The sequence below is a fragment of the Lipotes vexillifer genome, unplaced genomic scaffold (genome assembly GCF_000442215.2).
Source record: "Lipotes vexillifer unplaced genomic scaffold, Lipotes_vexillifer_v1.1 scaffold1158, whole genome shotgun sequence".
Taxonomy (NCBI): Eukaryota; Metazoa; Chordata; class Mammalia; order Artiodactyla; family Lipotidae; genus Lipotes; species Lipotes vexillifer.
In genome coordinates, this window is record NW_006793745.1 from 498,313 (window position 1) to 510,969 (window position 12,657).

Consider the following 12,657-nt stretch of genomic DNA (forward strand, 5'->3'; position numbering starts at 1 on the left):
CAACCTTGAGAAACTGGAACATTCCTATTGTGAAAACCATAGCTGAAGGTTGGAGAGAGAGAGAGAGAGAGAGAGAGAGAACCAAACAGCCTAAACAAGGAGGGTCCAAAGCTACAATCGGGGGAAATTGGTGTTATGTTCTCATTTTTAAAAGATTTGGTTTGTTGGGCTTCCCTGGTGGCGCAGTGGTTGAGAGTCCGCCTGCCGATGCAGGGGACACTTAACCTCTTTAAGTATAAAAAAAAAAAAAAAAAAAAAAAAAAAAAAAAAAAAAGATTGGGTTTTTATTTTTATCCAGGTCTATATGTGTATGTTTTTATTATATTTATTTAGTTATTTATAATATATACATAAGAGTCAGAAACAATTTTGATGCCAATTTAAGGTTTGAAGATGAGTCACAAAGGCTGGTATATAGAAAGGAGCTTACCAGGCTGGGATAAAGCATTATTTAAATAAAGAAAGAAAAGCAACTGTGATGACATCGTAGATAGAAAAGCTTGAAGGAACTGTTAATAAGTTAGTCCAATGCTCCACTTTACAGATGAGGAAACAGACCCACAAGGAAGAGACGTGCCCAAGCTCAGACATTCAGGGTCACAGCCAGAACTAGAACACAGGCCTCCTAATTCTCCAGTATTCTTTCCACTACAATATAATGGCTTTTTATTATGCCTTCAGATGCACTTGCTTTTAAAAAGTTATACTCAATTTTTTTTCTGCTTACTTGTTTTGGTTAAGTCATTTTTATTTTGAGTTATTTCTTTATTTTAACAGAGAAACCCAATGTGATATAAAAATAATAGACAGTTTTCGCTTTGAATCCAGGTCGGTTCAAGCAGAAATCATCAATGTTTTTATATCAAGAGAGATGTCAGCTCTGCTAATTCAGACTGAAAGATGTGGGCATAGAGTCACCAGCTGGTAAGCGTATCTAAAGTGAAGGGACAGGAACTAACAGCCACACATCACCTATTTAACTATTGGAGTTGCCAGGTAAATATTGAGAAATTTAGAGAAATGACTACACAGCTGTTTCACTTAATTTCTGAAGGGAGAAAAGAGGGTCTGGCCTCTTTGAAAAATTAGGCAGTGGTGGAAGCAAGTTATGAGAAAAATACTCAGGGCCAGGCACCAGGAGGCAAGGCTGGCTGGCTTGCTGATAAGACACATATTATCCTGCAGGTTCTGGAAGGTCAGGGTGAGGGTGGACACAGTAGCTTATTCTTTTCTGTAGCTCCTGTGGTACCGTGTTCAGTGCCCCACACATACTTGTCAATACATTTCCTGGAAAACAGAACCTTTGATTCTGTGAAAATGGGGTTGTTCCTATAAGGAACACATTCCTGACTGTTTTGTATCCTGCCTGGGAGGGATGACTCTCAACTTCTCCACACTAGGGATTGTTGATCCACTGGTTACAGATTCCTCCTCCTACTTCTGTCTGTTTAGAGACTGACTCTGCTTGCACACCCATGTGGGGTGAGTGAATCTGTGTGAGGGCATGTGTCCCTTTTAATTTAAATAATTTAATAAATTTAATTTTAATTTTCAGAAACAGTAGCATACACAGTGTTATGGGTTGAATTTCATCCCCCCAAAATTAAATTCCTATGTTGCAGTCTTAACCCCCGGTACCTCAGAATCTGACCTTATTTAGAAATAGGGTCATTGCAGATGTAATTTGTTAAGATGAGGTCATACTTAAGTAGGGTGGGCCCTTAATCCAACAGCACTGGTGTTCTTAAAAAAACAATGCCAGGTGAAGAGAAAGAGACACATGAGGAGAAGACCATGTGAAAAGGCTCAGGGCCAGCTACAAGCCAAAGAAAGAGGCCTAGAACAGATCCTTCTTTCACAGCCCTCAAAAGGAACCAGCCCTGCCAAGACCTTGATTTCGGATTTTAGCCTCCAGAACTCAGAAACAATACATTTCTATTGTAAGCCACCCAGTTTGGGGTACTGTGTTATGGCAGCCCTAGGAAACGAATTCATATGTCAATGTTCAGCCCCTTAACTCTTTTCTCTTAAGAAATAGAGCTCAACTATTTACAATTACCAAGACATGGAAACAACTTAAATGTCCATCGACAGACGAATGGATAAAGAAGATGTGGTACAATGGAATATTACTCGGCCATAAAAAAAGAATGAAATAATGCGATTTGCAGCTACATGGATGGACCTAGAGATTATCACACTAAGCAAAGTAAGTCAGAAAGAGAAAAATACCATATGATACCACTTATATGTGGACTCTAAAAGGTGACACAAATGAACTTATCTATGAAACAGAAACAGACTCACAGACATAGAGTAGAGACTTGTGGTTGCCAAGGGGGAGGGGGATGGGGGAGGGAAGTATTGGGAGTTTGAGACTAGCAGATGCAAATTATTACAGGTAGAATGATAAACAACAAGGTCCTACTGTATAGCACAGGGAACTATATTCAATATCCTGTAATAAATCATCATGGAAAAGAATATGAAGAAGAAAATATATATGTATGTATAACTGAGTCACTTTGCTGTACACCAGCAACTAACACAACACTGTAAATCAACTACACTTCAATTTTTAAAAATAAGAAATGAAAAAAAATAAAGAAAGAGAGCTCATTCCATGTCTGTACACAAAGATCTACATCAGTTTATTTTCTTAACTTAAATATTTCCCTATTGGTGGTTATTTAGCTTTTCCCCAATATTTTGTTGTTCCCAACAATGCCATAACATACTATCTCTTTACACATATATTCCTGTGCACATACGCAAGTATATCTGTAGGGTAAATTCTTAGAACTGCTTGGCCAAAGGGTAAAAAATATTATAGAGAGTGAAAATAAGTTAGTGGCAAAAGAAGCCTCGAATAGCCAGAAAATGAAAGACAGGTGAATCAAGTGAGGGAACAGAGTTATCTGGACAGTAGCACTGACACCACTGGGTAATGAAGTCATGGAGAGGGGTCCCACCATCTGAACCTAGAAGTCAGTTTTGCTTGCAGCCTTTGCTCTAATGAGAGACAAGTTTCTGCCCACACTTAGGATGCAGAAGTTAATTCAGAAGTATATTTGTATCTTAAATGCTCTGGTGAACTGTGAATTATATAGAAGTGCTGGGTTAGCCTCCCCGAGGAGAATGGCTCCCGGCTAAAAACCTACGTGTGATTTTTCAGACCTGACCATGGGCAGTTCCAAAGGCTCTCCCTGGCAGGCCTCACGGGTTGGGGGAAAGCTGCCCTCCCCACAAGGGATTTGGTGCAGGGCCAGAGCGTCGCAGTCTGTGAAGTGAGATGCAGCCAAGGACTCAGGTCCCCCCACCCCCACCCCCCACCACAGGTCATGCTCTTCGCATATTTGCATTCCTGGCCCAGGTGCCTTCATTCCTAAGTCTCTCTCTCTCTCTCTTTTTTTTTTATTTAATTGAAGTATAGTTGATTATCTGAGGTCTTGAGGTCTTCTTGAGGAGCCTCTACGAAGGCCTGCTTATTGTGAAGGGGGCGCTGGGGGGCATCCCCCTTGGTAAGACTTCCAGTGCTGAATGGTCTCACCATCAATTAGGCAACAGTTACTCAGGAATTAAGCAATCTAAACATTGCCCAATCTCCCCATTGCCCATTTCCATGGGACTACGAATATCTTTGTGATAACCCAACAACAAATCTCTTTGCCCATCTGGTCTCTCTATATGGAATTCTCAGCATCACTTAACCTGCAAAGGGGCAAGAAGAGGAACTTAAATTTACTGAGTGTCTACTCTCTATGCCACTCCTTTAGTGTCTACTCTCTGTGCCACTCCTTTAGTGTCTACTCTCTGTGTCACTCCTTTTACATATATCATCTTGCTTAATCCCCATAACAACCCCTTGCCGTAGGTGCCATCATTCCTATCTTACAAATGAGAAAACAGAGTAACTTCCCCAAACTCAAACACCTGGCAAGCAGTGCTACCAGGACGCTAGCTGGGACCCATCTGCGTGCTCTGTTCACCACCCACTCTGTCCACCAGGGCAGTGGCGCCTTGGTTAGCTGTGGAATCTGCCCTTGCCTGGCTCTTGGGGAAGATGCCCAGAAGCACCCCAGTAGTGGGGCTGCCTGTACCTTCGGGTCGTCTTTCGCACCCAGGAAGAGGTCGTCCTTCAGCCCTTTCTGGCAGTGCTCACACGTGCAGTCAAAGTAATACTGTCTCTTCAGCTGCTTCTTGCGTTCTTCACTGACATTAAGGAAGTCGATATAGGACACGGTCAGCTCCTCTCCTTCTGAGATCTTGCCCAGGGCTCGGAGTTCAATTCTGGAGCAGAGGAAAGGAGAGTCCATCAAATCCGGGGTGGGATGTAAGCTCTTCAAGGTTTCAAGAAGTTGAATCTCAAAGACAACGACCTCCACTAACACTGAGAAAACTCCATTCCCCCCGCAAAGGGGGAGACGTGATGTAAAGGACAGTTTTCTGGATAGTTCTGCTCTACTCATTCTAACAATCAAATCTGCTCCATTCAGCTAATTGCTCTGGAATCAGCTCAAACAGACTCCCAGTAGAGGTCTGGGCTCCATCATAAAAGCATACAAATCTTCCACGCCTGCAGTTCTCCCAGTGCATTTAGCTACTGATTGTCTGTAACAAAGGAATGGAGAAATAATAAGGCAAAAACTCCAAACAAGAGAAGCCTCGATAGTCATTTCTGGTTAGTTTGGAGAATGCTTCTCTCAGAAACACGCACATTCAGTTACCTAGAAGCTTGGCCCGTTCTGTGTCTAATTATAAGCCCCCTCTTACCTTAACCTTTGGTCCAATGGTTCAGACCTAATTTATGTGAGGAGACTTATGCCTGGAGATCTCTGAGGCAAATAAAGGCTAGCTCTTTATTAGCCCACTGCATTGTTCACTTTTGTGTTTATTGGGGGACATGGCTTTGGGGTTGAAGGTGGTTAGCGAGAGCAGATGACACTGCAACCCCCTTCCAGCCTAGACCTGACCCTCCAATTACCTACAGCACTACACACCTCACCATGAAATAGATACAGAATGTACTGAAGACAAAATCCCACTGCACAACTGACACCCAGCTAAGCCAAACTAGCTGAGACCAGCCTGTGGGCCTCTCAGCCGTGCATCTTCCGCCCAGGAGGCCAGAAACTACAGAAAGAGTGGTGAGCCCGGCAAGCGGGATCCTAAGCTATGCTCCTGTATCCCCCCAGCATCATGGGGCCTCCCTGCCCAGAGGGAACCCATCACCCAGAGACTGAGGGGCAGGATGCAGAGGGCTGGAAAAGCATCCACAGAGAAGTCCATGGTCATTTCCTTTACCTCCCAGAGAGGCTGATTCAGATGCCACGTGAAAGGCAGGAGAAGATTCCAGCACCAGAGAAAGGTCCCAGTCAGAGGGAGCCCCTTCCACGTGCTCGGAGGTGACAGCCAAGCAAGGAACAGCAGTGACTTGCATGTCCAGGCCCCTGAGGTGACCACTTAAGGTTAAAGAACCTTCTCTCAAAGTGGGGTACACTGCCTTGCCCAATATATGTGATAATATAGGATAAGTAAGCAATTCTGCTCCCACTAGCCCTTTCACAGACGCAGCTCACTATATTGACATGTCCTCGTTCAACAGTGAATCAGTGGCCAGTTGAGTTGGCCAGTAGCTTTGCTTTGCACCAAGGTTAATCCAATTCTTACAAGGTCTCAGCGTATCTCAAATTATTTCAATGATATTAGAGAGTTTTCAAAACCAAATTAATGTAAAGTCACTTAGGTATAAGAAATGCATATTTATATGCCCCATTTTACCTAACTTGGCACTGGGAATCAGGGGAGGAATAGTGAGCACTATTCTGTTTTGGATCCCAGACCTCTTCCATCCCTAATGCTCTGCAGTTCTACAGTTCAGCCAGTTGAGCCACAAGTAGGCAACTTAAGTATTTCTTGTAGAGGTGAGGAGCAGAGTCCAGGGCCACAGAGACTTAGAATTAGGAAGGTCCCTAGACATGCTCTCATCTTGACCTTTGCTCTACAAATGTAGAACCAAACACCCAGGAGATGATGTGAATCGTCCAAAGTCCCTCGCAATGCACATCAACACAGATTCAGATGAACCGACCACTCCTACCCCTGCCCTCCCAAAGCCCAAACTTCCACACAGCATTTTGTTGTTAATCCAAAGATCATTTCAAGTACTTTCAAGCCCACCTTGAGAAAAAGGCCCACTGGGGCTGTGGAGTTGTCATTAAGAAAAGTCCGAAGTAAAATCTAACCTAAACCACTAATTCATAGTTGGCCAGAAGCAACAAAGAGAATACTATGAATAAATATTTAGCAAAAACATCACAGTTATGGTACCATTTTCAGAACCAGTCTGAGTGTGAAGTTGGAGGTTATAAACAAACACAGAGTCCTTGGGCTTCCCTGGTGGCACAGTGGTTGAGAGTCCGCCTGCCGATGCAGGGGACACGGGTTCGTGCCCCGGTCCGGGAAGATCCCACATGCCGTGGAGCAGCTGGGCCCGTGAGCCATGGCCGCTGAGCCTGCGCGTCTGGAGACTGTGCTCCACAAGGGAGAGGCCATAGCAGTGAGAGGCCAGTGTACCGCAAAAAAAAAAAAAAAAAAAAAAAAAAAAAAAAAACACACACACACAGAGTCCTTTAGTAGGTCAGTAATATCAACAGTGCTCATTTCACGATAAGCAGGGTTTAAAGGGACAGTGTGGGTTTTTGCTAAGATGATGTGGACTGGAAAGGACCTTCACACTTTGAGGTTGGAGGAGAGAGAGAAATGAGGAGTAAAAGAGAGGGAAGCATAGGCACAGCAGGTAGTGGGTGGGTGAGGAGCAAAATATAAATGCATTAAACACGCAGCATCCAGCAAAGACAAGATTCTGGGGAGCAGAAGGACAGACAGAAGCCAAGGAGTCTCGTGAAGGGGCAGCCCCAGCAAACCAGGCAAGTGAGGGAGATGGGTCAGAGCAGCAGGGATGTTTCCAAAGACTGACCCACCTCATCTGGGTGTGAAACATGGATTTCACTGCCTCATGACTGAAAAACAAAACAGACACCCAAATGGAAATCATTACCATTGGCTTATCCCGTATGGCTTAGCAAGGGTGCACAGCACTCCAGGTTATGCCATCAAAGCTTTGGTCATCACAGCCATCTCTATCCCAGCCCCTCCTAGCTGGGTTCCCTTGACAAAAGGCAGCCTGCTATAGTGGAAAGTGCACTGGACTTGGAATGAGAAGTTCTGGGTTCAAAGGGATTCAGCCCTGGACAAGTTGCTTCACTTCCCTGGGGCTCAGTATTCTCATCTGTAACCTGGTAATGAGATCATCATGAGACAATGTATTTAAAAGTAGAGTGCTACAGTATTTTTCAATGGCAGGGCACAAAAAGTATGTGAACCATTCATGAAAGATGCTCCAGGTTGCCCAGTCCTGTTTGAGTGCCAAATCATGGGCAAATTGGGCTTGGAGTACCCCTTCAGAGCCTTGGGGTTTTCTGAGTGGTACACCAACAAGGGCTTCAACTTAGAGTCTGTGTGGCCACCAAGAAACGGCATCAAGCGATCTTTGGATGATTCAAGCCCTGGCTCAGCTTTCTCTTCTACTGAAATAAACCTTCCTTCAGGCATTCTTTTCCAAAAGAATAAAAGTAGAGTGCTAAAAAACACATGGGAGGCTATTATTATCCCACTAACAAGCATCTTGGACAAGTAAGGGTGGCCTCTTTGAATGTCTATTTTGGGAACAGTTTGAACTGTGTCTGGAGACCCATCACACAGGTAGTATGCAGAAATTACTGGGGTTAGAATTGGGCTCCTAACACCATGTCCAGTGTTCTTTCAACTATGGCAGGCAGCTAGACAGTGACTGCAGTCACCTCTGGCACAACATCCAAGAAGCTCGGGTACAATGTGGCTGCTCTGAATTAGTGGATGCATGGAAGCCAGAGCGGGCACTGGTGATGATCTGAAGAAAGGGCTCCCAGGTTCTTGTGGCTGCTACATGTGGTGACAAGAAGAGCTCTGGGTCACCACCACTTAGGGGAGTGGTATCCAGAAAGACCAGCCCCACATGTGAATCTGATCTTCTCTGACAACCAGGGTAACTCCAGACACCAGCTCCTCTGGGGAGGATTCCATGAGGTCCAGGCCAGTGACCCTAAGAGGCTTACAAAGGGAAATACAAATGCTGGGGAAAGATAATCATCTGGGTCCAAAAATGAACTGTCCTGTCTTGAGTGACTTTCTCAAGTGCTTAAAAGCCTACTGTCATGCACGCCCTTGCTTCCAGAAATAGGACGGAAGAGGGAAATCAGAGCCCTCGCTCTACTGGAGCTTAAGCTTGATTCTTGGCTGAGAACCAGAAACCATTATCTCTGGGGGGAAGCCTGCTCATTGTTGATGGCTTAGAGTCAACTTGCACCTGTCATAAGAGCTCGTCTCTAAGAGCAAAAGAAATCTTGTTTAGGCCTCATTCCCCCAAAGCCCCCCAGCTTGAGCCGTGGACAACGAGGGGCTCATCCTGTTTGCTGACTCATCTCCATTTGCACCCCACCCCAAATTCCATTCTCTGCCCTTCTGTCCCCTGACCTGTGCCTTCCAGGGGGGCAGGGCTGACCTCTGAGGGCTTCATCACCCCAGGTTCCTTGGCCCTCTGGCTTTTGGTTGAGGTTTGGCCCATGGGAGATCAGAAGATGGGAGGAGAAAGAGGTTGGGGTATTTAGTCTCTTGGCTCTCCCGCTGCCTCACCACGGTTCTAGCAGTGGCTGGTTTCTCTACAGGTATAGCCAAGTTGTTGGAGCAGCCGGGGGGTGGGGGGAGAAAGGGCTAGAGCTCTCACCAGCTGAAAGAACAATCCTTCCTCCATTGCCCCTCCAGGTCAAAAGGTGGTAATGGTTTCATTCTGTCACTAGACCCTGGACATTTCACCATTCTTTGTCAATTTCTTCGACTCTACCCACACTTCCGTCAATTGTCCTTTTACTAAATTCTCTTAGGGTAACCCCTGCATGTGCCTTCTGATTTCTGCTGGGAAACTGACTGCTCCTGCCAAGCGCCTTCTCAGTTGATGTTGTTCTGCAATGACCTCTAGATAGAAAATCTCAGGCTTCAAGTTCTAAATTATGTAGTAGTTGGAGGTTTATCTAACATATCTAGGCAAAGCTCAAGAAACACAGAGACTCCAGAATTACTCACGTGGAATTCTTTGCCACCTTCCTCGTTATGTTTCTCCTATTCACAATTATTCTAGAATAAAATTTCTATTTTCTGTCCATTTGAAATCCATGCTAGCTCAGGTTCAACAGGTTACTTTTGGTTTAAATCAAGGGTAGAGACAATACCATAAGGTCTCCCCATCCCCAACATACCAACCCAAGTTGAAGACATACTCACTTGCCGTTGTTAAATATGACCGTGCAGTTGGGCCAACAGTCATGGTTCACCAGGCCCAGGTTGGGGAAGATGCCCACACCCACTGCCTGCAGGCCTCTCTGGTCACTGAGCGTGAAACCATTGCAGTTAATCTAGCCAGGGGAAAAGATGAGAGTCAGCTAACATAGACTTGGCGCTGAACACCCTCCAGCTGTTGAAAGTTTTTTAAAAAATAGAAAACCTGGTCTCATCCTAGAAACGCTTAGAAAGTCTGGAAACAAAACAGTCAGTCTCCTGTTCTCTGTGTGACCCCAAATGACCCTCGAGATTAGTGCCGTGGGAGAGTCTCCTATTTGCGAAAATGCACCACCACCTTGAAAGTTTTGGGGAGCTGTATTCTAAAAAGGCCCCAAATGGGAATTCCCTGGTGGTCCAGTGGTTAGGACTCGGTGGTCTCACTGCCGGGGCCCCAGGTTCAATCCCTGGTCGGGCAAGTAAGGTCCCACAAGCCGTGTGGCACAGCCAAGAGATAAAATAAAAAAATAAAAATAAAAAGGCCCAAGATGGAAATGTTGGTTCTGAGAAGTTTCTCCGTTTTCCTGTATCTGGGTCTCACGAGTCTTCCCCAGTGTCTATCTTGGTTTCTCTCTCTGTGCCCTTCTCTGCTTTGTGTGTGTGTGTGTGTGTGTGTCTCCCCTGCTACCTTTGACTACTCTCAACACCTATAACTATTCATAAAATAAAATTAACATCTGTTTTTGATTATTTTGTGTCTGGTGGATACCTTGTACTCCCTGTCCACAATTTTAAAATCTGATGAGTGCAACATTTATCTCTGAATGCCAGGCAAATCAAATTGGTTACTGCTTATACGGCACCTGATTTCTTTCTTTTTCCTTAAAAAAAGTTATTTTTTATAGAAATAGATTCCAAATGTCTGCTCTCAGGGTATAAAAAAATGTATAAGAATAAATATTACCTAGGATACATTAATATCTGCACACAAACTTCTGCCAAATGTAAAAATCATATATATAAACACATGCTATCCATAATATTTATAACACAATATACATTTATAGATATATACTGATCTGTATAGCACATAGCTATTTGTTACTGATACTGGAGGATAGTCACTTTCTCCATCAATCTCATTGGTCATTCAGCAAGTACATGAAGTTAAGCCCATCAGTACCACTAATAAGCTGTGTTACCTTGGGCAAATTTCTTTCTTCTCTGAGCTTTATTTTGCCATCTGTAGGTTGAATAAGTTAGACTAGATGGTCTTTATGGGTCCTTTCAGCTCTACACCTCGGTGATTACACCATCCTTGGCTGTAGTCCCCAGACCACCTTAGAGATACTCAAGATAGTCTATGACACCCGTTCACACCAAGGCTGTGGAGCATAGAAACTCCACATGGGAGAGTAGAAACTCTGGCATCAGACAGACTGCTTCTAGACCTTCCTTGGACACCAGCTCACTGTGTGACCTTTGGCAGCCCTGTAACCTCTCTGGCCCTAGGGTTTCTGTTCTACAAAATAGGAATGTTAAAACCACGGACTTCATCTTGTTTTGCACAAAATAATATCTGGAAGGCTAAGACAGTTCATTTTCTGTCAACTTGGCTGGGCTGTGGTGACCAGATATTCGGTTAAACGTTATTCTGTATGTTTCTGTGAAGGTGTTTTTTGGATGAGATAAACATTTGAATTGGTAGACTTTGAGTAAAGCAGATTACCCTGCACAATGGAGATGGGCCTCATACAATCAGTTGAAGGCCTTCATAGAACAGAGACTGACTGCCCCTGAGCAAGAAGGAATCCTGCCAGTGGACTGCCTTTAAACTTGAACAGCAATTCTTCTTTGGGTCTTCAGCCTTATGGCCTACCAGTAGCTCCCATTATCACAAGAGCCAGTTCATTAAAATAAATCTCCTTCCTTCTCTCTCTCTCTCTCTCTCCATATAATATATATATATGCTATCCATAATATAATGCATAGAGTATAATATACTATATATACGCACATACATGCACACACACAAAGTACATCCTTGTGGTTCTATTTCTCTGGACAACTCTCAGTATTACAGAAGCAGTGGCACATGGTGAGAGATGCTGAGTGTGATCATGCTACTGTTATCACAATAACCCCTTCCTCAGCCCACTCACCAGCACCCCACAAGGGGCCGGGCCTGCCAGATGGGAGACATGCCCCCATAGCCCGCGGCCTGAGACTGCTGATCCCCTGGGCTCCCACCCCGCCCTCCTGGACCCTCATGGCTTCAAGAGGCCTGGATAGGTTGCTCAAGGCATTGCCCTCCAGAAAGCCCCTACTTTCCTCTCCCTGGTTCCCCATGATCAGCGCATCAGATGTGGGAAAAGGAAGAGTCTTACTTCCAAAGTGACTGGTGGGCAAGGAGGGATAGCGAGTGGGTCTTCGTTTTCAATGTGGAAAAGAGAAAATATAGGAAGTGCAGATGAATGAGAAGGTAAATCACCATCAAAATCTACCGCTCAGAGCTAATGAGTAGTTTACGCGTGGGGTGGCCTCAGAGTAAAGGAAGACCAGAAAGAGAACTGGGTGAAAGTTCTCCACGTGAGGTCTCTGTCCTCCCTCCAGCGCTTCTCTTGGCCTCCCCTTCCACACGGACCTGGCAGCATCTGGAAGGTCCTTCGTCGGACAATCCCAGGCGCCAGCCCAGCCCCAAGGCCACTTTGGGAGAAATCTTACCACGCCGAAGATGCGCGAGATGTACTGCATGCTGAACTGCTGGCTCTGGGGCGGCCAGTACTGCAGGAAAGTGTCCACGTCCCCCCGCAGCTCTTTCAGCGCCTCCTCCCCGAAGTGTTCCACGTGGTTCTGCAGGTCGTCCACGGGGACCAGGCAGCCCTCCGTGAGCCCGCCGCCCTCTCTCTCCACCCGCCACATGACGCGCGCCGCCAGCCTGCGCAGAGGGGCGGGGTTAGAGAGGCCTCGCTGCGGTCATTCATTCGACAAACGCTTGCTGAGTGTCTAGTGCACGCCGGGCACAGGGTCGGGCCCAAGACACCGTTTTGAACTAGACGGATGGAATTTCTTGTAGCATGAAGCTTCTTAGAGTGGGGGAGACCTAAGTTGAAAAGATAATCTAGACTACTGTTAAGTGCTATGCCCCAAATCAAACAGGGTGACCTGATAGGGAGCGGTTGCAAGGTGATCGAGGGATGCTTGACAAGGCACCCCCTGGCTGCCAGCGGAGTGAACAAGCGCCCGCCCTGTGCAAAGAGCAGCGAGTACAAAGGAACAGGGAAA

General features: G+C 45.5%; 1 protein-coding gene across 1 annotated transcript in view; it reads right to left on the reverse strand.

Annotated features, from left to right (window-relative positions):
• Positions 1-12,657, reverse strand: part of SMYD1 (SET and MYND domain containing 1) — a 37,078-nt gene that overhangs the window by 8,183 nt on the left and 16,238 nt on the right. Inside the window, exons 3-6 of the mRNA XM_007466726.1 lie at positions 12,097-12,310; positions 9,379-9,509; positions 6,984-7,022; positions 4,101-4,290 (exon numbers count right to left, since the gene is read on the reverse strand). Coding sequence (XP_007466788.1) covers positions 4,101-4,290; positions 6,984-7,022; positions 9,379-9,509; positions 12,097-12,310 — 574 coding nt within the window. The remainder of the gene's footprint in view (positions 1-4,100; positions 4,291-6,983; positions 7,023-9,378; positions 9,510-12,096; positions 12,311-12,657) is intronic.